The sequence below is a fragment of the Prionailurus bengalensis genome, chromosome A3 (genome assembly GCF_016509475.1).
Source record: "Prionailurus bengalensis isolate Pbe53 chromosome A3, Fcat_Pben_1.1_paternal_pri, whole genome shotgun sequence".
Taxonomy (NCBI): domain Eukaryota; kingdom Metazoa; phylum Chordata; class Mammalia; order Carnivora; family Felidae; genus Prionailurus; species Prionailurus bengalensis.
The window spans coordinates 26,674,413-26,699,479 of record NC_057354.1 but is presented as its reverse complement, the minus strand read 5'-3'; the positions used below and the strand labels follow the sequence as shown (position 1 = coordinate 26,699,479).

At 45.0% G+C, this 25,067-nt stretch overlaps 1 protein-coding gene across 3 annotated transcripts in view; it reads left to right on the top strand.

The window, feature by feature from the left end:
- The window catches only part of TM9SF4 (transmembrane 9 superfamily member 4), a 53,314-nt gene that overhangs the window by 14,114 nt on the left and 14,133 nt on the right, over positions 1–25,067 (top strand). Inside the window, exons 1-9 of one of the 3 annotated variants that reach the window (XM_043602614.1) lie at positions 7,337–7,420; positions 7,517–7,630; positions 13,079–13,178; positions 17,975–18,143; positions 18,244–18,373; positions 19,518–19,641; positions 20,959–21,077; positions 21,207–21,318; positions 22,682–22,752. In XM_043602614.1, coding sequence (XP_043458549.1) covers positions 7,406–7,420; positions 7,517–7,630; positions 13,079–13,178; positions 17,975–18,143; positions 18,244–18,373; positions 19,518–19,641; positions 20,959–21,077; positions 21,207–21,318; positions 22,682–22,752 — 954 coding nt within the window. In that variant the 5' untranslated portion in view covers positions 7,337–7,405. Of the gene's footprint in view, positions 1–7,336; positions 7,421–7,516; positions 7,631–13,076; positions 13,179–17,974; positions 18,144–18,243; positions 18,374–19,517; positions 19,642–20,958; positions 21,078–21,206; positions 21,319–22,681; positions 22,753–25,067 lie in introns of those variants that run through there. The other 2 variants (XM_043602613.1, XM_043602615.1) reach the window with 2 other exon arrangements.

Here is a 25,067-nt window from a genome sequence, read left to right as displayed (position 1 = left end):
GTTGTTGTTGTGTCTTTTTGTTTGGTTTTGGTTTTGGTGTATGTACTTGTGCTATGGGTTCGAGACTTTGGAACAGAAGCATATTGAAGCCTTTCAGGATTTGCTTTTCACTTCTCTGCAGCCTTAAGCTCTCAGGGAGCCCCTTAGTTGTCCAGGGCAGTATCTCTGTTTCACAAGAAGGTAGAACTGGAGTAACTTCTTAGATTTAATTGGCTTGATGACTACAGAAGGTTGTAATCCTCTGCCCTGGCTTCAAATCACATATTAGGTAAGGCAAAAAGGTCCGGTATCTGGCTTTCTGAGAGGGGAAATTCAGAACACATATATTTTTGATTAGCAAGAAATAATGATGTTAACTGTGGGCTTTTCATATATGGCCTTTATTGTGTTGAGGTAAATTCCTTTTATATCTTTTATGTAGAGAATTTAAATTGTGAATGGATGTTGAATTTGGTCGTATTCTTTTGCTGTGTCTTGAGAGGATCATGTGGGGTTTTTTTCCTTTCATTTTATTAATGTGGTGTATCACATTGATTTGCTTAAGTTGAACCATCTTTGCCTCCCAGGGATAAATCCCACTTGATTTTGGTGTATGCTCTTTTTTTTTTTTTTTTTTTTTTTTTTAATGTTTATTTATTTTTGAGAGAGAGAGAGAGCACGAGCGTGCGTGCAGGAGTGGGGGAGGGGCAGAGAGCGAGGGAGACACAGAATCTGAAGCAGGCTCCAGGCTCTGAGCTGTCAGCACAGAGCCCGATGTGGGGCTCAAACCCACAAACTGTGAGATCATGACCTGAGCCGAGAGACACTTAGACTGAGATCGGACACTTAGCTGACTGAGGCACCCAGGTGCCCCTGGTGTATGCTCCTTTTAATGTGCTATTAGATTCAGCTTGCTAGTATTTTACTGAGAATTTTTGCATCTATGTTAATCAAGGCTATCGGCCTGTGGTTTTCTTGTGGTATCTTTGTCTGGTTTCGGTATCAGGGTGGTGGTGTCCCCATAAAATGAGTTCAGAATTATGCCCTCTTTTATTTTTGAAGAGTTTAAGAAGGATTAGTGTGTATTATTTATTGAATGTCTGGGAGAATTCACCTGTGAAGGGAGCTCTTTGACTACTGGTTGAACCCCCTGCCCCCCTTTTTTTATCGGTCTGTTTTAGTTTTCTGTTTTTTCTTGATTCAGTTTTGGGAGGTTATGTGTTTCTAGGAATTTACCTATTTCTCCTAAGTTACCCAATATGTTGGTGTATAATTGTTTATAATAGTCCCTTATGATCCTTTTTATTTCTGAGTCACCTTTTATAATGTCTCCTCTTTCATTTCTGATTGTATTTGAGTATTCCCTCTTTTTTTCTCTCATTGGTGCTGCTAAATTTTGTTTGGTTTCATTTGTCAATTTTTAGCTTTTCAAAAAGCCAACACAGTTCTATTGTGGGTGGGTTTTTTTTTTTTTTTTGGTTGTTTTTGTTTTTTACTATTTTTAAAATCCTCCTTTTTATTTCTGTTCTAATCTTTATTATTTCCTTTCTTCTGCTAACTTTGGGCTTCATTTGTTCTTTTTCTGGTTCCTTGAAATGTAAAGTTAGGCTTTTTGAGATATATAAATGTATAATGTAGTTGTTTACCCCTGTGAACTTCCTCCTAGTACTAGTTTTGTTGCATTCCATAGTTTTGGTAGGTTGTCTTTTTATTTTCTTTTGTCTGAGGTACTTTTAAATTCTCATCGGATTTCCTCTTTGACTCCATGGTTGTTCAAGAGTGTGTTGTTTAGTTTTCACATATTTGCTTATTTCCCATTTTTTTGTTAATGATTTCTAGTTTCATTGCATTATGATCAGAAAAGATATGTGGAATGATTTCTCTTAAATTTGTTAAGACTTGTTTTGTGAACCTAACATGTGAACTGTCCTGGAGAGCGTTCTGTGTACACCTGAGAAGAACGTGTTTTCTTCTGTTGGGTGGAAGGTTCCATATGTGTATGTTAAGTCCATTTGGTCTATAGTGTTTTTTGAGTCAGCTGTTTATTGATTTTCTGTCCGGGTGTTCTGGCCCTTATTTTAAGCGAGATATTGAAGTCCCCCACTATTACTGTATTGCTGTCAGTTTCTTCCATCAGATCTGTCAGTATTTGCTTTATACATTTAGGTGCTCTGATGTTGGGTGTGTATATGTTTCTAACTTAGATATAACTGTTATATCTTCTGGTTGAATAGACCCTTTTCTCATACAGTGACCTCTGTTTCTAGACACAATTTTAAACTGTAAGTCTGTAGTGTCTGATAGAAGTATATCTACCCCTGCTTTCTTTTTGTTATGTGGAATATGTTTTTCTATCCCTTCATTTTCAGCCCTCGTGAGTCTTTAGATCTGAAGCAAGTCTCTTGTAGACAGCATATTGCTGGATCTTATTTTTTTTTATCCATGCAGCCAACCTGTGCCTTTTGATTGGGAATTTAATCCATTTACTCCCAGCTTATTCTGATATGCATCAGGGTTGAGAACCACTATCCTAGATGTACAGATAGGGTATAGGGGTAATAGATATTCTCCAGGAGTCTCAAACTAGATCCTTGGACAGGCGGAAAGGTAGGAGGTTTCAAGAACTCCTTAAATTTAAGAATTAAAAAAAAAAAAATCAGATTCTTAAGGATACAGCAGAGATTAAGAACCATAATATTCCAGGGTGCCTGGCTGGCTCAGTCCATGGAGCATGCGACTCTTGTTCTCAGGGTTGTGAGTTCGAGACCGATGTTAGGCATAAAGCTTACTAAAAACCAAAACAAAACCCATAACATTCAATCTTATGTGAGTGGATGGTTTTATATTTTTATAGATCAGAGGTTGGTTGATGCTTATTATTAGTTTGAGTACTCCCATAACATGGCTAGACAAGTAATTAGTGCAGGTGGACAGATGGCAGAAGCTTAAATGACCACAATTCAGCATGAAATGTACTATAGTAGTCCTTAGACAAGCACAGATTTAAGTATTGGCCAAATAACATAAACACTAATCCTTGAACATGTATAGATGTGAAAGTTGGGTACTGGGTAGTTTCCATTCTCTTGCCTCTAGTGACATCATAGAGGTACTTAGAAGGTACCTTGAAAAGAAAGGGAAAGAATAATTCCACAAAATATGTACATAAAAGGATGTTCACAGCATTATTTCAAATCGTGAAGTTGTTCACTAAAATAGCCAGTATTGGGGCGCCTGGGTGGCTCAGTCGGTTAAGCGTCCGACTTCGGCTCAGGTCATGATCTCACAGTCCATGAGTTCAAGCCCCGCGTCGGGCTCTGTGCTGACAGCTCAGAGCCTGGAGCCTGTTTCAGATTCTGTGTCTCCCTCTCTCTCTGACCCTCCCCCATTCATGCTCTGTCTCTCCGTCTCAAAAATAAATAAACGTTAAAAAAAAAAATTTAAATAGCCAGTATTAGTGGAATAGGTTAAATTGTAATGTATCCACTTACCCAGTTATATACTTATTAAAGTAGTATATAACTAGGTAATTAAAAAGGAAATTGTGTATATTCCAGAATTCCACGATTTTAAATAATGCCATGGTGAGCATCCTTTTACATACATTTTGACATATTTGTGGAGATCTGAGGGTCTTGGAGAACATTTCAACTGGACCTTCAAGTGTAGGTAGACTTGAATAAGGTGAGAGCAGGTGTGAAAAACAGCTTGAGCAGAGGCTTAAAGGCAGCCTCACCTGACCAAGTCTGCTCACTAAGGGCCAAGACAATCCTGGGATTTTCCTGAAGGCTTGGAAACAAAAGGTGGAAGGTGCTGATGGAAAGGTATCTTGGGCCAGCAGGTGCAAGTCCTTCCATACCGACCTAGAATTACTCTACCCTAGGTGTTCAGAAGGGTGATTTTTTTTTTTCTGCGTAATTTATTTTATTATTTTTATTAATTGATATAAATGCTTTATAATCCCCTAAGAAAAGTTAGAAATAGAGATACAAAAAAAGGAAGAAAGTCCATTACACCCAGAGCCCGTTTTGCCTGCTACACATTTTCTCAAAGGTAACTTTTTTAAAAAGGGGAGAATCCTGCTGTGCAGTGTTCTATCCCCTGCTTGTTCTACTTAGATCTAAAGCTTAAATGTTCCCACTCAAGAAATATTTCCTTTTTAGTGAGTATATAAATAGGTAAGTGGATACATTATAATTTAACCTATTCCACTAATATTGGCTATTTTAGTGAAAATTTCACAATTTTAAATAACGCCATATTGAACATCCTTTTGTGTACATTTTGGCATATTTGCCATATTTTTCTTTTGTTAAATAATTTTTCCTTTTTATTTTGAGAAAGAGAGAGTGAGAGAGAGAGAGAAAACAAGTAAGGAGGAGCAGACAGAGGGAGGCACAGAATCCAAAGCAGGCTCCTGGCTCTGAGCTGTCAGTACAGAGCCAACCATGGGGCTCTATCCCACGAGCCATGAGATCATGACCTAAGCCGAAAATCAAGAGTTGGACACTTAACCAACTGAGCCACCCAGGTGCCCCTGCCATATTTTTCTTAACATGTCTCAAAGTAGAATTGCAGGGTCAAAGAGTATGTGCTTGGGGAGGAGGGGGAATGCTTTTGATGGAGTGCCAGGTTGCCCCCCCCCGCTCCAGAAGGGTTCTAGTTAATTATCCCTCCAGCCATATGAGAATATCAAAACAGTGACATTTTAATATCTAAAACTGACAGTGTCATTTTGATGCAGCCCTTAATTCTCAACTGAACTTCTGAATTGCTTTTGGTTGCCAACTTGTATTATTCAAAGATGATAGCACATTAAGGAAATAGCCTTTGCCATTTTTCATCGGTTGATCCTTCCTCTAAGATCCATTGATGTGTGGTATGTTGATAGTATCTTTGCGTGAGGATAGTCTGTCTTCTACCTTGTTTTTCAAAAATTCACAGGTGGTTTTTTTTGTTTTTGTTTTTTAAACATTTGTGTGGCGGTTTGTGCCAGAACTGCAGGATTTGTTCTCCTTGCATTTAGTGAACTGGAATTCAAGTAGAAAAAGGAATTAGGGGAAAGAGGACCTGATTTGTTTCTTTGACTCAAAGCACTCACATTCCTAAAGACTGGCCAATGAGGCCTAGCACAGGGCTCCAAAGAGGAAGGGCCATAATCTTCTCACAACAGGTCAATTAGAGGAAATTGTCTGCTGGAGAGGAAATCAGATGCTGTAGCCAGCCTGGGTCCGTAGGCTTTCCATCACAAAAAGAGAGAATAAATCCTATTTGTTGTTGTTGTACTCAAGACAAACTCATACTACCAAACCCTTCCCTTTGTGAGTGCGTAAAATGTCTCTAGAGGGATTTTCAAGGAACTGGTGATAGCAGTTGTCTATAGGGAGCCCAAGTGGGAGGAAGATTTCTTTTTCACGGTATATCCATTTGTACTGTGTGAATTATTTACTGTGTATGTGCTACTTTTTCAAAACATTTTTAAGCTAGTTATTTTTAAAAGCCTTGCCTGCTTGTGGTTATGTAAAATGTTAACATTAGAGGAAACTGGGTGAAGAGTACATGGAACTCTCATAGTATTTTTACAACTCTTATAAATCTAAATTTACTTTAAAATTGAAAGTTTCTGGGGTGCCTAGGTGGCTCAGTTGGTTAAGCATCCTGCTCTTGGTTTCAGCTCAGGTCATGATCTCACGGTTCTTGAGTTCAAGCCCCATATCGGGCTCTGTACTAACAGTGCAGAGCCTGCTTGAGATTCTCTCTCTCTCCCGCCCCCCCCCCCCCCGTCCCTCCTCCTCTTACACACACACACTCTCTCAAAATAAATAAAATTTAAAAAATAAAATTAAAAAAATTTTTAAGGGACAGAAAGGGGAAAGTATTGTTTTCCTATACAGAATCCTACCCCATTGATAATTTTCTACCTTCTAGTCTGGTCATTTCTTTTAAATATCCTGCTGTTAACCCCTGACCCCATTGATTACTAAGTACAGTACAGCTGTCATAGTTATCTTTCACTTTTTTTATTGGGGTCACACTGTTCCTTCGTAATTTCATAATGAACAAGCTGGCAGATACTTAACAAACATTTACAGCAAATTGGGAGGGGGGGAACACTCTGAATATATTCTTTTTAAGGCTTTAACCAAGCTATGCATCTACAAAAAGTGCACCAAGCTCAGAACCTTAAACTATTAAAGCCACTTTTTCTCAGCTTGTGCTCCTGGTAAGAATGCAGATGAGGCCACATTTTTGGCAAGCCCCCTGAGCAATTCTGACTCCATATAAAACTGAGTTCCCAAAGAACCATCTGAGTGTGTGTGTGTGTGTGTGTGTGTGCGCGCGCGCGCGCGCGTGTGCTGGTAACTTGAAGGATGGAGGGGCTGTGGAGGCAAGGTGATCAGAAGGCTGTGTCCAGTGAGAGGAAACAAGGGTCTGAAATGCTGTGACAGTACAGGGGGCAGAGAGACAGGGCAGATGCAGGAACACTAGTGAATCTGTGATCCAGGTGTCTGGACAAGAGTCCCTTGTCTAGACCAAATGGAGAGAGAGAATCAGGAAACTCTTCTAGTTCTTTGAGGGGGTGAAGCATGTTGTTAAGGGAAAGAGATGTTTCGATGGAGTGCATTTCTTGAGGCCAGTAATTGGTCACTCTTGTCTTTTCCCAGGTGACTATCCTGCATGTAGGTCATTTACTGAGTGCCTGCTCTGTGCCAGGCACTGGGGACACACGGAGATCACATTCAAGTGGAAGGGGACAGACTGCACAAATAAACACATGCATATTGTACATATCAAGTACATAAGTCCATGAAGAGACATGAAGCAAGGGGGCTGGAGAATGGGTAATGGGAACCGTGGGGGTGCTTATTTTAGATAGGATTGTCAGTGAAGGCTTCTCTGAGGACGTGACGTCTGAGTTAGACCTGAATGAAATAAGGAATGAGATTAGCCATGCATGTGTCTGTGGAAAGGACATTCTGAGCAGTAAAGGGGATGGCCCTGAGGGGTAGAGAAGGGCCTGCTATCAAGAGACAAGAAAGCCAACATAGCTGGAACTGAGTGAGGAGGAGAGTGGCAGGGGATGAGGCCCGTACAGTTTGGAGAAGGCGTGTATGAAGCTGTATTGGTGATATGGGACCTTCCTGACAAAGTAAGCCCATTGCTACATAGAAAAAAGGGAATTTGTGGAACATTGTGGAGCTTAGCTTCCAGCTAGCTATACTGAAGAGTGATACAACATGACATGGTGGAAAGAACATTGATCCGGAAGTGGGGAAGTGTGGCTCCTGTATGACAGTCTTCCCTTTTGTCCCCATGTTAATTACTTCACTCATTTTGTGACTCGTTTCCAGAAGTGCAGAAGTGCAAGATCGGTGCCGTGTGGGACTCTTGGGGGCATGTGGAAGGCAGCACTTACAGAGTAGGGATGACACTGGGTCAGGTAAAGCAGACGTGAAGCTGCTATGACTTGACCTGCCCCAGGGAGATGTTCGCTTCTTTTCCCCATTCTGACTACAGCCTCTCTTCTTCCAAGCAGGATTGGTTGCCGTGGTCCCTGTTGCTTCTCTCGCTCACGTGTGATTCTCACGCCTTCTACGTCCCTGGGGTTGCACCAATCAATTTCCACCAGAACGACCCTGTAGAAATCAAGGTAGGTGCGTTTCTGGACTGTTGGAGCCTCTGTGCTGGCAGCCTGGCTGGAGGGCCCTGGTGAAATGGGCCCAAGCTTGCAGAGAACAAAAGCCCGTGCCAGTCGCCCTGGGAAAAAGCGAGTCCGCTGCGTGCTGCTTGGCTGGAAGGGGAGTGCTGTCCGGAGTCCACCGTTCCGGGCACTCTGCCTCTTCATCTGTCTCTCTTTCCCTGTCTGCAACTCTGCTTGTGGGAGTGTGTTCTCTCTGTGTCCCTTTCCGGCTTTCTCTTTGGTTCTGGCTCTGGCCAGGCCTGTGTTTCTCTCTCACTTTCATCCTCACGTGTGTCCCTGTTCCTAGTTGTGAGTGTGTGTGTGTGTGTGTGTGTGTCTGTCTCTCTCAACCGGCTGCCTCCTCTGTGGCACCTCTGCCTCCCTCTTTCATCAGTTCCCCTTCTCTTCTCAGTCCCAGTTTCTCTTGCATAACCCACATTGTCCGCGCATACACAGCCTATCGTATACGGCTCTGTGTTTTTGCTTGCAGATTTTGCCACAGCTGGATTCCCCAGTTCGGTTTTTCTAAACTGTGTACTACCTATCTCAGTGGGGGTATATGAGGTGATTTCAAGTAGTTGACAAGTACGATTTTTTTTTTTTTAATTTTTTTTTTCAACGTTTATTTATTTTTGGGACAGAGAGAGACAGAGCATGAACGGGGGAGGGGCAGAGAGAGAGGGAGACACAGAATCGGAAACAGGCTCCAGGCTGTGAGCCATCAGCCCAGAGCCTGACGCGGGGCTCGAACTCCCGGACCGCGAGATCGTGACCTGGCTGAAGTCGGACGCTTAACCAACTGCGCCACCCAGGCGCCCCAAATACGATTTATTTTAATAGCTATTTTCTTTTAATGTGTATTAAGAAATATAGCTACTACTTCAACTCATGATTTTATGGCTGCTCTTGGTTTTCCATTTTTAATAGTGATAATAGTATTAGCTTCTTAAATAAATGTATTTCCTTAAAAAATGAATCAGATGCAAATAAATAGTGGAATCAATGGTAAATAGATAAGGCAAATTGGTGCATGAACAATTCAAGTGTAAAGAGAAGCCATCCCACCAGACACCTTTGCTTTTCAAGCTAGATGTCCACCTGTCGGTCAGTCAACTAGCCAGGGTGGGGAATGAGTCTCTTAAAATATGGTTGGTCAGGGGCAGTGGGCAGGCTGGCACTTTGATTAGTGGCTCTTTAACAGTGTACTGGTGGTGGCATTCTCAGAGCCCCAAGTGGGGCCAGGGGTTGGTGGTGGATCTTTTTGGATCCGTACAAACTTCGAGGTAGAGATATGGTACAGATTTATTGGATAGTCTCTCAGGGTCAGCGCTCGGGAGGGAGTGAGGGAAGCAGGACTGGGCAGAGGGATTCACTGAGGCCTGCGGGAAGCTCTGGAACTGGAATGGCCGACCCTTCAGAGTTGTTCCAAGTTGAGGCAAGAGGATTGGTTCTTTGTATCCCTCAATGAACCAGTCATTGGATATGGACTGCCACCAGGGAGGGCGGGGAAGGGGCGTAATCTTGTGCGAGGGCTCCCAGCCAAAGGGTCTCTCCTCTGTCATCACCCAAATATAACCACTCTTAATACTTTGGTATTTTTCTGGGTCTTTTTTTTCCTGTATGGTGTTGACCGTGTAGGGCACTTGGCATCCTCTCGCCTCTGTAAATCCCCAGTTACTTGACTACTACACTGTTCCTCCCTTGGCAAAGTAACGAGTAGTTGAAAGTTTTGAGTAGTCCTTCACATCCTTAGTGATTTTGTAAAAAGGGCTGACAAAACTTAGTTCCAAAAATAAATCCTGCTCCTAAAATAAACGTACATTTCCTGCCTCGTTATCGTGGTGATGTGAACCACATCTTCACTGGTCTGTGCAGAAGCAACTCAGTAAGATTGCATGAAAATCAAGTTTGTATCCTTGCCTGAGCTTCACAGTGTCCAAAGGGAGAAACAGAAGACAAGAAGGTCACAAAGGGCCGTCTACCTGATGTGCCACCATGTATGGGCCCCTTTGTTTGACACCACATTTTAGGTATTAGCAAAATGACAGATTGCTATGTGTCGTGCTTATTTGGGGCATCACATACAAGCAGTTTGTGATTGTCCAGGAGTTGTTAATCAGTGAAGAGGATAAATATATAAATAATACATTTGTTTTTAAAAAAAAAAACGAAAACTGCTGTGAATCAAGTTGTAAAAGAGCTGGGATCTTATCTGTCTCAATCACTGCTGTGTTACCAGCTCCTAATACATAGCCTGGCAGGGTGTATAAGTATGTCTGAAAGCATATAAATGTGTTAAAAAGCATCTGCATTTAGAACTAAGCAGTAATTAATGAGTAGATGCAAAGTGTGTTTGCACTTAGGTGTGTTGCATTATTGTGAGCATCTCTATTCCTCGGAGGTCAGACTGTTACTTTCAGGAACAGTAATTAAAGTAACATTTATTGAGGGTTATGTACATGCCAGGCATTATGCCTGATTTAACTCACGATTCCTCCCTCTCTGCACCCCCCCCCCCCCCAGCCCAGGAACCCTCTGAGGCAGATACTGTATATTTTACAGATTTACCGTATATTTTATAGATAAGGAAACCAAGGCCCAGGGAAGTAAACCAACTTGCCCAAGGTCATATGGAGACAAAGAAGTAGGATTAGTTCTTAACTGCTCCATCTCTTAACTACTGCAGTGCCCTTCCTCTCAGTGCTTTTGTCAAAAGCTGCCTCCAGAACAAAACTTGTGGCACAGGGAGGAGAGGGTGGCTCTGGCTTCCAGTCCTGCCAGGCTGGGGATGGAAGAGGGCACACTTTGGTTTGGGGGAGGGAGGGTGGGAGGGAACATAAAGGTGGGGCTCAGTTTCTTTGCAATGTGGATTCTTTTTTGATTATCCAGAAAGAGAGAATGGAAGAAACACAAAATAGCAGGCTGTTCTAATAGACAGTAACTTTTTGGCCATTTTGTCTCAAGCAATTCATGAAACGCTTAATAGATGTCCTCTGTCTCTTAGTCCGACATCTAAAAAGCTCTGAAACCCAGTTTTTGTGAGTTCCTTATAGACAAGACTTGGCCTGAAGTGTTTGACTTTATTTATCCCACTTAGTATGAACATTTTTGCATTTCTTTACACAGATAGTCATTAAATATGGGGTACTGCTCCAGACTCAGCTGGAGGGCATTGTCCACCCTGCCCTTTTAAAATAAAAATTTTTGTGGCTCCTGGGTGGCTCAGTCAGGTAGCGGCTCAGGTCATGATCTCGTGGTTCATGGGTTTGAGCCCTGCATCGGGCTCTGTGCTGACAGCTCAGAGAGAGCCTGCTTCTGATTCTGTGCCTCCTTCTCTGTCTGCCCCTCCCCACTCATGCTCTGTCTCTCTCTCTCTGTCAAAAATAAGCGTTAAAATGTTTTTAAAATAAATTCCTGATTTCAAAGCATGAGATTTTTTTTTAATTTAAATCCAAGTTTGTTAACATATGGTATAATAATGATTTCAGAAATAGGATTTAGTGATTCATCACTTACTTGCAACACACGAAGCTCATCCCAGCAAGTGTCCTCCTTAATGCCCCTTGCCCATTTAGCCCAACACCCCTCCAACAACCCTCAGTTTGTTCCCTGTATTTTAGAGTCTCTTATGATTTGTCTCCCTCTCTGTTTCTATATTATTTTTGCTTCCCTTCCTTATGTTCATCTGTTTTATATCTTAAATTCCACATATTAGTGAAATTATATTTCTCTTTCTCTGACTGACTTATTTTGCTTAGCATCATACACTCTACTTCCATCCATGTTGTTGCAAATGGCAAGATTTCATTCTTTTTGATTGCCGAGTAATATTCCATTGTATATAGGGGCACCTGGGTGGCACAGTCAGTTAAACGTCTGACTTTGGCTCAGGTCACAATCTCATAGTTTGTGTGTGGGTTCAAGCCCCATCAGGCTCTGTGCTAACAGCTCAGAGCCTGAAGTTTGCTTTGGATTCTGTGTCTCCCTCCCTCTCCGTCCCTCCTGTCTCTGCCCCTCCCCCACTTGTGCTCTGTCTCTCTGTCTCTCTCTCAAAAGTAAATAAACATTAAAAAATTTTTAAAAAAGAAATATTCCATTGTGTATATGTATATATACACATACATACACCACATCTTTATCAATTCATCTGTCAGTGGACATTTGGGCCCTTTCCATACTTTGGCTATTATTGATAGTGCTGAGGTAGACATAAGGATGCATGTGCCCCTTTGAAACAGCACACCTATATCCTTTGGATAAATATCTAGTAGTGCAATTGCTTGGTCGTTGGGTAGTTCTATTTTTTCATATTTTAAGGAACCTCCATATCAAAGCATGAATTTTAAAAAAGGATTGTGGACCTGGATTCTAAAAATTATTTGTCCTTTTATAGATGATGCATGAGGAATGGTTGATAGTTTCTAAATAGCAAAGATAATTTTATTTACACGTAGACTAGATTTTGTGTGTGTGTGTGTGTGTGTGTGTGTGTGACATTTTGTTCTGTTTACCTACGGTTTGGTGTTGTCTATGACTGTCACTGTTTTCAGAGCTGTAGTCTGTGTGCATGTATCAGTTCCTAAACATTCTCCTTCATGGTCTTCTTAAACCTCATTTTTAATGGTTGCATGATATTTAATTGGATGAGTATATTACGGTTTACTGACCAGTGTGGGGGCTAATACTTGTTTTCCCGTTTTTCCTCTCTTCTGTCATGCAGCAGACATTTAATGAGCATTACTGTGTGCCTGGCTCTGTAGGTCCTTGCCCTCATGAAGCTTAAATCTTAAATTCTAGTGGGGGAAACTGATTTTTTAAAACAGGTAAAATAATTTTGTTTTACAGACCTGTTACCTGGGAAACTACACATGTTGGAGTACAGCAAATGAAGGAATTCCCTTAGATGAAATAGTTGGGGAGAGACTTCCAGACGAGGGGCCTTAAGCTGGGACCTAAATGTGAGAAGGAGCCAGACAGGCACGGGGTCGGACCAAGAGGAGCAGCGGGCGCAGAGCCTGATGGGCTCGAGGAACTGTAGGCACTGTAACCACGCTGTGGTTATGAGCAAGGAGTGGACCTCTTTGTTCCTAAAGTTTATCCTCGTTTGGAGTTATTCCTTAGGAAAGATGCCCGGAAGTGAAATTGTAGGGTCAAAGGACATCAGACTCTCAGCGTATTTGAATTTGGTTATGATTTTAAACAAAATCTGTGATGTAGTCTAAAACTAATGACGCACGAAATCAGAATTGTAGACTTTATCGTGTGTAGTATGCTACAGTTGCATCTGCTGCACTTAGTTTGCTTATTTGATAATATTGCCGACTGTACCAACGATGTGTGGGTACAGGTAGAACTATTGAAACAGCTGTCTTGGTTTCTGGTTTGAGGAACAACAAACAGCCTCTCTTCTCCCACTAGGCTGTGAAGCTCACCAGCTCTCGAACCCAGCTACCTTATGAATACTACTCGCTGCCCTTCTGCCAGCCCAGCAAAATAACCTACAAGGCAGAGAATCTCGGTAAGTTTTTTCTCTCACTGTCAGCCTGTCGCAGATGGGAATCCAGATCTTTGCGTAATGATGATAGCCGTGAACCCTGACTTTACCGTGTGCTGGACACCATTCTATGTGGTTTACGTACATATCAGCTCATTCAATCCTCGTAACATCCCCGGGGAGGTAGTTGCTGTTTTTATGCCTATTTTGCAGGTTAAGTGACTTGCCTCTGGTTATGTTGTTAATGGCTAAGCTGGGCTTGGAGTCCATGTGTTTGGACTTCAGAGTTGCAGGCTACTGCTCAGACTGGCTCTCCCTTAATTTCTAGATACTCCCTTCTGTCTCTCTTGGCTTCTGTAACCTACTCTGCTTTTAATTAAAAGAATGAGTGACTACCTCTGGCCCTAAAGGAAGCAGAAACATCACCATAGTTCTTGCTAAGTGGTTGTGCAAGACTTGCCTCAAATAATGTGTGAAGCACCCAGCGCAGTGTCTGACATATGTGTTCCATAAATAGTAGCCATTTTATTCTAATTCAAATAATTCTTCATTTGGTAGAATTTTAGACTTAAAGCAAAAGACATTCAGAAGCCTCTGTTCCTGACACAATTATTAGTACTTACTCTGTGCCCATCTTGGTTTTGGAAGGATGCTGTCCCTGACCTCAAGGAACTTAGACTTTCCTCTTTTAGCTGAGGAGGGAGAAAGGAGAGAACTTTCTTGAGCAGACCTCTGAAAGGGCTGCCTTCTCTGTCAGGGCTACCCATGGCTCAGATGTTTTAGTCAGCTTAACCAGAACCAGGCAGCACCTCCCAGCCTTCAGTCTTGCCTCGTACTGTTGCCTCAGGGCTGATTTCCACTGACTGTCTGGGCTGCCCCTCCTGCCTGTCACTTATGCTTCTTTTCTCTTTCCACACCACACCATGCCACACCCAACCACCTGTCTCTGTCTGAGAAACATGACCTGCTTTGTCTTCCAGGCCCCTTGCTACCCGGACCCTTGAGAGCAGCTCCTCCCTTCCCATGAGCTGGTGTGGATTCGTTGGCAGCCCGTGGCTCAGCACCTCGGTGTGACACTGGGTGATCTTAACCTCTCTGAGCCTCTGCCATATCTTCTATGAAGCTGGGGGATGTTCCTGCCTCATAGAAATGGAAACCTCTTGGGGCACCTGGGTGGCTCGGTCAGCTGAGCTTCCAACTTCAGCTCAGGTCATGATCTCATGGTCTGTGGGTTCAAGCCCCGTGTCAGGCTCTGTGCTGACAGCTTAGAGCCTGGAGCCTGCTTCAGATTCTGTGTCTCCCTCTCTCTCTCTGCCCCTCCCCCACTTGCAGTGTGTGTGTGTGTGTGTGTGTGTGTGTCAAATAATGGATAAACATTTAAAAAAAAATTTTTTTAAAAAGGAATAGAAACCTCTGTGTACAAAAGTTATCCTGCTGTATTGTATCATTCTGTCTTCAAGGAGTGGCTCCCTTCATGGCCTAGGGGCTCTTAGAGTGGAGGGATCATGCCTTCCATTCCTCTCTCTCCCACTTCTGACCCAGTGTAAGAATCCACTGGAGGATTCAGTCAATGTTAGTGTCCTACCTGAATGGAGCAGAAACCTCCTTCATTATATACCTGTTGGATGGCAAGCTTTGTACTTAGCGTTATCATCATCACCACCGTTAGTATTTACAGGGCTCTTCTAGGAGCTGGGCATTGTTCTAGGCCCTTCTCTGCTTTAACTTAGTTAATTCTCACAACAGCCCTATGAACGTAGCTACCGTTACTATCCCCTTAACATAGGTAAGGGAAGTGAGACAAAAGGAGGTAAAATCATGTGCCCCAGTCATTCACCAATAGGGTTACCCCCATTTCATAGTAGAGGGAACAGCAGCTTCAGGGGTTTAAGACTTGCCAATAGGTGGAGAAACGGAGATATTAGCCCAGGTTTTTTTTTGTTTGTTTGTTTTTTAACTCTAAAGACGATTCTTTGTGTTGTCCTGGCTGCCTTCCCCAGAAAGGTTCATTTGGGCTATCAGAGGGCTATGCTCATGGTGATCACACTGATGGAGGTTCATATCATGGCGTGCGAGGGAGTGTCTGTGGCAGATGCACTGGAGTACAATGTCAGGCTCTCTTAGAGGGTCCACGTTCATAGCTTGTAGCTCATTCAGCCTGGCTGGCTCTCTGCTCCAGCTATTAAAGGTTGAAAGGAATACTTCTGTATTAGAAATGAGCCGTTCCAAACCAGCATGTCCTCTTTCTTGGTTTAAATTTAATTTCTAAATATCAAGAAATGATACCTGCTGGCTTGGTCTGCAGATTGGTTTCTCTCTGTGTATGTCCTTCCTTTTCTCAAATGAGCTCCTTGTAAACTAAAAAGAAGTGGGCATTAGGGCATGGTGTAGAGGAAGGGGCCCAAGAGCTTAGCACTACCACAGTCCCCTTGAATGATCATGGGCTAGTTAGTCACTGTCCCTGTCTGGTTCTAGCATGGCCGTCTGTGAAATGAAGAGGATGACCCGAATCATTTCGACAGTGGACCGTGCACGTGTCTTATTGGCATCCTTGTTCTCCACTGGCCAGTCGCTCCCTGGGTTTAATGGACTCAGCTGCCATTACTAGGCTTCTAAAAGGGGGAGAAGGGAAGTCCCTCTCCTGAGTGGCCTCGTCCACACTCGTCACGGCTGCTACTTTGCATGGCTGTGTCGTACTCCCTGAGGTGGTGCAGCTCGTGCCCTGCCGCACGGTTTACAGGCCAGCAACTCACAGCTTCTATCCACAGCCCTGACCTGGCCTTTGAGCCCTAAATTTGGATATCTCACCTCCTGCTTGACATACCCACCTGACGTCTCCAAACTGAAAAAACGCCTTCGGTCTAAATTTGCTCTTCTTCCTGTTTTCCCCCTAGCACTCGGCTGTGGAAACCTCAGTCTACCTGATGTGCACCACTCCTCACTCATCCCTTTTATCAGTCAGCATCAGGTCCCCTAGTTTTGCCTGCTCGGTAGCTCCTGAATCTGTGTACGTGCTTCCAGCCTCAGCATAGCCCTGACCAGCCACCGTCATCGCTTACGTGCATGACTGACTGGCATCGCCCCAACCAGTCCCTTGCCTCTTCTGTGTTTCCTTGACAAAACAGCCAGAGTGATCTTTCTGTCATCAGAACCAGATACTGTCTTCCTTCAGCTGTTAGCAACCTTTCACTGGCGTTTCTTGCTCCCTGGATAAAGATCGGACTTCCAGCACAGCCCCCAGGCCCTCAGGTCCAGCTCTGGCCCATCTCTTGAGCTCACCTTAAGTCACTTTCCCACGTGCCCTCTGCACTGCAACCACACAGGTGTCTCAGACTCACCACACTTCTCCCACCCTCAGGAGCTTTTGCATGTACTGTTCCTTCTGTCTAGAATGTTCTTCCTCTGTCTCGTTACATAGTTAACGCCTCTCTTCTTTTAGAGCTCACTTCAAACATCACTTCCTCAGAGAAACTTTCCTAGACCTGCTCCCCCATGTCTAGAGCAAGTTCCTCTCGTTATACGATGTAGTCTCGTTATCCTGATGATTTAACCAAAGTCTGTCTTCCCACTACACTGTAAGATGCATGAGTATGTCTGTTCAACATTGCATCTTCAGGGCCCAGCACGTAACCAATACTAGTTAGGAACAAATGAACAAACGAATGAATGAATGAACAAATGAATGAACAAACAAACAACTGAAGGAATGACTGACTAACTAGGCAGAGAGTGCCGTATCCAAGCAGGTCCATGCTGGGAAGCACGTGTTAGACCAAGTGTTCGTGCAGGAGCTAGTCCTGCCTGTTGGCTTTGGTGGGTCTTCAGCTTGCCCCAGTTTCACAATGTCCCAGAAGAACTGTTAGTAGAGTTCAGAATGAAAGTGCCATCGGTTTTAGTTGACAGTCCCTAACTGCTCAGTGCCTGCTAGCATGACATCCGGAGGCCCCTCTGAAGCAACAGGCATGCAAAGGGTGTGCCAGTTCGTTAAGTAAAAACATGTTTTGGCTAAAAAATCTCAGGTGCTGGATTTCAGTCCACTTCCTCTCCCTGCCTGAGCTAGGATCTGAAGACACAGAAATGAATAGGACACATTGTCGGCCCTTAAAAGAACTCAGAGGTCGCAGAAATTTAATATATTAACACATTGTGCAAAGTCGCATCATTGACATGGAAAGGTGCAAAGGTGATGCTGATGATAAAAATAGTATTTGTTGTCTGCCTGCTCTGTGCCTGGTACTTTATTTTTCATTGTAACCCTGTGAGATGGTTGCTATTATAATCCCCATTTTACAGGTAAGGAAATTGAAGTTTGTTGAGATTAAGTAATTTAACCAAGACTGCTAAGATAGTGAGTGGCAGAGCCAAGGTTCAATGGCCAGTCCTGTCTTCGCCACTGTACAAGACTGCCTGTATACAGAGGCAAATCAGGGAAGAGGGTGATGGGCTCAGCCCTGAAGAACTCAGAAAGCACTTCCCAGAGGGTGAAATAGAAACAGCTTGAAGAGTGAGGAGGAATTTCCCAGGAACATGGGGCAAGAAGTAGCACTCTGGGCAAAGGAAATGACATGAGGCCCAGAGGCATGGAATGACATGGCACATTTGATGTGTCCTGGAGAGTCTGGGGGTGGTAGAGCAGAACGGGGGTGGAACGTACAGGTGGGAGTAGGATGGGCAAGCTATCTACAGACAGGGCAGAGCATTGAGTGTCAGGTGCAGAACTGCCCGAGGCCCTGCAAGTCAGCCCGGTGTCCCCGTGGCTCTGCTGGCCTCAGCAACCTCAGGGCTGAAACTCTGAGATCCATCTGTCTCTCTTACGGCAGGAGAGGTGCTGAGAGGGGACCGGATTGTCAACACCCCTTTCCAGGTGCTAATGAACAGCGAAAAGAAGTGTGAAGTTCTGTGTAGCCAGTCCAACAAGCCAGTGACCCTGACCGTGGAACAGAGCCGGCTTGTGGCCGAGCGGATCACGGAAGACTACTATGTCCACCTGTAAGTTGTCCTCTGCTCCCTGCAAGCCTCGCCTTGGTGGATGGGAGGGCACTGACGGGAGAGGTGGCCCAGAGGGACTGAGCGGGCCTTCGGTTTCCAGCATTGCCGATAACCTGCCTGTGGCCACCCGGCTGGAGCTCTACTCCAACCGCGAAGGCGATGACAAGAAGAAGGAAAAGGATGTGCAGTTTGAGCATGGCTACCGGCTTGGCTTCACGGATGTCAACAAGGTAGGGTGTCTCGGCGGGCTGAAGGGCTGTGGGAGTTTCCCCCATTAAGGCATGAGCTCTTGGGGCCCCAGGGAAGGATATATTTAGCTAGAGGTTTATCACAAAGGTAGAATGGCCAGGGCAGCTTTCTCTTAGTGCCCCTAGGCATGGCCTGTCAGAGTCTGAGTGCTTTGGGCAAGGCTCTGGCAGATGCTACACAGGAAGTGGAAGGCACAGTCCCTAAAAAGTTAGATTCCACATTTATAAGACTAAAACAAAAGAAAAAACGCAGAATTCCGTCAGTATGTAGGAAAGAGAGCTTTGTAGTGGTCTAGAGCATGCTGGCTTCCTGGGTTTTGGATCTCACTTCCACCACCTACTAGTTGTTGAGTGACCTTGAGCCTACCTATTTCCTCACTGTGCCCTCGATTCCTCGTCGGTGAAATGTATGTAATGGCCATACCCGCCCTTTGGGGTTGTTATGCAGTGTAAATCAGATAATTTGTGTGTCTGCTTCATAGCACAGCCTCTGAGAAATATGCTGATAATGGCAATGGTTGTAATAGTGATTCTCCTATCTTTCTAATTTTCTAAATGGAACTCCTACCACGTGGGGAATAAAAGGCAAAACCATTTCTTTTGAGGCATAATCCCTGTCCTCAAAGGGCTTCTGGTACCAATTAGGAAGAGGACTGACCATGTAGACCCTGCATCTTAAGTCCTAGTTGCTGCTCACTGATGGTGCTGGCGCCATGACGACTGATGCCAGCGGAGTTCAGAAGAGCTTGTTGTGCGTTCAGGTTGTCATGGAGGAGGTGGGACTTGAAAACTAGGTAGGCTCGAGCTGAGTGGAGTCGGGTGGTGTCCTAGCTGCAGCAGATGTGAGAACACAGCTGCGGAGTGGGGACTGTGCACAGGGCAGGGAGATGTCAGGGGAGACTGCGGGGGAGCTAGGTGTCTGAGAAGATGATAGAAGGCCTTGAATGGTGGGCCTAAGCCCCAGGGACCCCTAGAGGGTTTCTGAGTGGGGAGTGCTGTGAGAGCAGTGTTTCTGGCAGGTTGAAATAGCTCAGCATGCTGGACGAGGGGAGGGACCTGCTACCTGGGGTGCTTCTCTGGCTATTTCTTGACTGCTGGTATTTTGTTCTCTCCATTGCTGTTTTAGATCTACCTGCACAATCACCTCTCATTCATCCTTTACTACCACCGGGAGGACCTGGAAGAGGACCAGGAGCACACATACCGCGTCGTCCGCTTCGAGGTGATTCCCCAGAGCATCAGGCTGGAGGGTGAGTGGGGAGGTGTGACCAGAGGGGCAGGGCTGGATGGGCCTGGGCTTCCACACCCAGGGTCTTCTCACACTCGTTTCTGAGACAGCTGATAGGCCACTGTGTTATATGGGCCCGGCCAAGGTAGGGTCACTGCATTCCCATCAGAAAAGGTGACGAGCAAGGGGAGAGCTGCCATCTGTTGTGTCCTGGCCTGGCACCTTCCCAGTTTACCACCTCCCGGCAACCCCTGGAGGTATGTGGTGATCATAGATGAGGAACCAGAGACTCAGAGAGATTGGTGACCTGGCCAAGAACACACAGCCACTGGGACTTGGCCAGGCCTCTCATAAGAACCAGCCGGCTTACCCTCAGTTGAAGAACAAAGGGGCAGGCAGAGCGGTCGGGCAGCTGGTTTCTATGCTTCTCTTCCTCTGTGTGAGTGATTGGCGTAGACTAGAATTGGCCCAGGTCACCAGTTGTGCAGGAATCTGAGAGCCCAACCCTAGCCCTATAGGCCTGATAGGACCTGGTCCAGCTTCTCACCTGTCAGCCTTTGCTCACCATGGGACATACTTGGATTTAGCAGGCCTGGCCTTGGTCCAGGTGGTAGTGGGTTTCTGGCTTTTTTTTTTTTTCTTTGTTTTTCTTTTTAAGCTATGGAACCTCGTTTTCAGTCATACCCAGAAATCTCATGTAAGACATAGATCCTGTGCTTTCAGAGCACTGTGCTGCCCCTCCTTCTGGTGAGTGTCGTGAGCACAGCTTTACATTTGCCGTGGGATTTTTTGACATCATCTCTCCCCTCAACTGTTTCCTTGAGTTTAGAGACTCTGTCTCCTTTTCTCCCCATTTTGTTTCCAGCACAGTACTGGGCACGTAGTAGGTTCTTACTATGTGTTAAATTGGTGGACAGATAACAGGATGAACAGATGAGTAAATGAAGAACGAAGCATCTGAGTGATTGCAGTACTGAAGTGTTGGGCCTTTGGAGACAGTGAATGAGAAAACATGATAGCATGAATCGGTGGTATTTTTCCTGTTTGGTGAGGGTGACTGAGTGAATACGTGAATGTTTGAATTGAGTGAAGGAAGACATTAAATGAGGGTCTCAGACCCCCTCTTGCACACCCAGCACATGCCTCTCTGCATCCCCAATGGCCCTTAGGAAGGTCAGGGCTCTGGGATGCACAGTTTTACAACTGTCTTGCTTCTGCTCAGACCCTGGGTCCCAGCAGCAGGCCTCTGAGGGCGCCCCCCCCCCCCGCCCCCACAGAACAGCCCATGGGTAGTGTCACTGGCCCCCACAGGAACAGACTGAGTCTCTATCTCTCACAGACATCAAAGCAGACGAGAAGAGTTCTTGCACCCTGCCTGAGGGCACCAGCTCCTCGCCCCAGGAAATTGACCCCACCAAGGAGAATCAGCTGTACTTCACCTACTCTGTACACTGGGAGGTGAGAAGGGGCTGGAGCTCATGACAGGGGAGGCGGGTTCTGGTCTGGGCAGGAATTGTCTAACAAGAGACCTGACTCTTAAGTGCTTCTTTTCCACCCTATCTTCCCCCTCCCCCTGCCATCCTCCAGGAAAGTGACATCAAATGGGCCTCTCGCTGGGACACTTACCTGACCATGAGTGATGTGCAAATCCACTGGTTTTCTATCATTAACTCCGTCGTGGTGGTCTTCTTCCTATCAGGTGAGAGATCTGTGGGATGGAAGGTAGAGAGGACAAGAGGGTGAGGGAGGAAGGTCTGAGGCATCACATTACTTAAGGGGGACTTCTAGGGTGTTCCAGGGGGCCAAGTGTAGGTCAAAACAGACATCAGGGCTCTGTGCTAGGCATCAGGTATGCAGAGGTGAAGAAGATTCAGTCTCTACCTTGGAGAGCTCCCTAGGGAGAGACAAATACATCTCTTTGTGCACACCTTCCTTGATTCATTCGACAAGATTTTGTTGTTGCACATGCTGTGCAGGCACTGTGCCACAGGCCGGGGATGTGGCATTGAGCGGGTCCAGCCCAGTCTCTGCCCCCACAGAGTCTGTTCTGGTGGTAGGAGAGACAAAAAAGCAAAAACATGGTTGAGACCTGAGGGTGATAAGTGCTATGGAGCAGATACAGGGTGACCAGATGCCCAGCTGTGGAAGGCTGCTTTAGAGAAACCCTCTCTGAATGAGGAGCCACCATTCAGAGACCCGGGGAAGGACTGGTCCAGCAAGGCCACGGCCCTGCAGTAGGACAGGCTTGGTGAGAGGCTGGCAAGCAGGGGAGGGTAGTGGGCAGAGGTAGAGTAAAACTGGTCATTTCAGTATCATATGGGAAGTAAAGATAATGCCCACTGCTCTGTATTTCACACTTACTGAGGGCCAGCTGCTGTGTTAATAAGCACTTTACAAACCTCTCATTCCTTCAGATTCCATGAGCTAAGCCTAAAATGTTAAGTTAGCTTGAGGTCATACAACACGTTCTCTTAACCACTGTCGTGTGCTGCGCAGAGAGGCAAACGAGCTACTGTGGAGGTACAAGTGAGGGGACCTCCAAACCATTTGGTGTGTTGAAAGGCAAAGATGCCTAGAGTGAGTCTTGCAGCAGGGGTGGGAGTCAGGGCAGAGTGGGGCGTTGCAGGCAAAGGGAGCAAGGAATAGCCCCGGTAGAGGCGTGAGGTGAGAGTAGAGGAGGCTGTGAACGGATGACAAAAGGAGCAGGTAAGCAGGGCAGAGTAAGAGGTGAGTCTGGGAGGAAGTGAGGCTACAGAAGTCAGTAAGACCAAGCCACAGAGCAGCTGGGTGCTGTTCTCCCTGGAATAAAAAGCACTGTGCTTTGGCTGCCCGCACCTGTCCCCTGCCCTCTTTCCTGCCCCTACCAGGGGAGCAATCCTCCGTGTGCCCTTGTCTGGATAGCTGGGGTAGAGCTCTGCTCAGGAAAGGCAGCTGCGTAGCCAGTTCCCACTGGAGGAAGTTCCCAGCCATCACTCAGCAAAACACCAAGCCTAGGAGGGCATGCAGCCCAGGAGACCGTATTGGCAGTACTCACAACTCTTCTCCCCACCCGTTTGTTTCAGGCATCCTGAGCATGATCATCATTCGGACCCTCCGGAAGGACATCGCCAACTATAACAAGGAGGATGACATTGTACGAGGTCTTGGCTGGGGAGGGATGGACTTGGAGAGGGAGGGCAGACTAGCAGTAGGGCTCTGGGCCTATCAGACTCTGTGTGTGTGTGTGTGTGTGTGTGTGTGTGTGGGGTGGGTGGGTGGGTGGGTGTGTGGCTGGGGAGGGATGGACTTGGAGAGGGAGGGCAGAGTAACAGTAGGGCTCTGGGCCTATCAGACTGTGCGTGTGTGTGTGTGTGTGTGTGTGTGTGTGTGCGCGCGCGTGTGTGTGTGTGTGTGTGCGTGTGTGTGTGTGTGTGCTTCATAGAGTAGTTTGAAAGGGAAAATAAATGTTTAATCCCAAAATGATGGGGATAGGCTTTCGGATTTCCAAGCACAAAAGGATTGGGAGAAATCACAGAAAGAAAACTTAATGGATATGATATTAAAAATCTAAAAAACTGAGGGCACCTGCTTGGCTCAGTTGGTAGAGCATGCAACTCTTAATCTCAGGGCTGTAAATTCAAGCCTCGCATTTGCTGTGGAGCCTACTTAAAACAAAAAATCTAAAAACTGTTCTGCATGTCAGAATACATACACAGAACAGAAAAGTGGGAGACAGTATTTGCAACAAACTTGAAAAAAGATGATACAGTTAAAAGAATTAAAAAGCCCCAGAATTTCTAATGTGAGAAGGAACAAAAAATGTATAGATTATACATGGCTAGTAAACTTGCGAATAACCATTTTTACTTCAGGGATAACCGCCCCCCCCCCCCTCCCAAATACAGAGTCCAACAATAATGAGAAGACAGTGGGGCACTTGGGTGGCTCAGGTGGTTAAGCATCCAACTTCGGCTTGGGTCATTATCTCACAGTTTGTGAGTTCAAGCCTCTCATCGGGCTCTGTGCTGACAGCTCAGAGCATGGAGTCTGTTTCAAATTCTTTGTCTCCCTGTCTCTCTCTTCCCCTCCCCCTACTTGTGCTCGGTTGCTCTCTTTCAAGAATAAATAAACATTAAAAAAAAAAAAAAGTTTGGACCTTCAAATCAGCTCAAGTGTTTTTTAGTATAGTACTTACCATTGGCACGGTTGACCTGAGCTAAACACCTTTGCACACCACCCAAGCAAGTATAAATTGGTAGTTTTCTGAAAAGTAACTAATCAGTCTGTATACCATGAGCTATAAAATGATTTGCTTGCTTTGACCCAGTAATTCTTCTAGAATTTTCCTAAGGAAAACAAAAACACAAAGGCTTGGTCTAGAAATATTTATTATAGCTATATTTATAACTCGAATAAACTGGATGTAGCCTGATATTCCATAATAATGGATTGGTTATGTTATGGTACAATTACACAATGAAAAAATTGTGCAGACATTAAAATAGTAATGCAAGGAATATTTATTGGAAATGATGAAATGCTCATGATCAAACATCAACTGAAAATAACAAAGTACGCAGTAAATACAGTATGATTCCAATTCCATTGTTTAAAAATTATATATACATATGCACATATACATATATAAAGGGCTAAAGGAAATGTATCAAAACAATGGCATTGTTTTATGTCTTTCTGGGTTTTTTAAAACTTTTGACTGTTTACTTATGAGTTTTATATCTTTCGTGTAGTCTTTCTGGATTTTTAAAAAATTTTCTACTTTTTGTCCATTTGAATATCATGCCATATGCCAAAAAAATATTTTTTCACTTTTTTATTACACAAGAACACATAATTTTTTTAAGTGTATTTTGTGAGTGAGTGAGAGACAGCATGCGCATGTGCCAGCTGAGGAGGGAGGGAGGGAGGGAGAGGGAGAGAGAGAGAGAGAATGAGAATCCCAAGCAGGCTCTCTACATTATTAGCACAGAGCCCGATGTGGGGCTCAACTCAGTGAACTGTGAGATCATGACCTGAGCCGAAATCAAGAGTTGGATACTTAACCAACTGAGCCATTCAGGCGCCCCACATATACTACTTTTATAATCAGGTAAAAAAAGCTGGCGGTGGGGGGTTGGGGCACCTGGGTGGCTCAGTCGGTTAAGCATCTGACTTCGGCTCCAGTTATGATCTCACGGTTCATGGGTTCAAGCCCCGCATCAGGCTGTGTTGACAGCTCGGAGCCTAAAGCCTGCTCCGGATTCTGTGTCTCCCTCTCTCTCCCTGAAACCCCCACCCCCACCCCCCGCTCACACTCTCTCTCTCAAAAATAAACATTAAAAAAAAGCTAAAAAAAAAATTGCTTCTAAATCTCACCACCCAAAACCCCTCAGAGTTAACATTTCATTGTGTTGATGTTTAAATTATTTTTTCATGCCCCAGGCATGTGGAATTTGGAGAGGAGGTTTG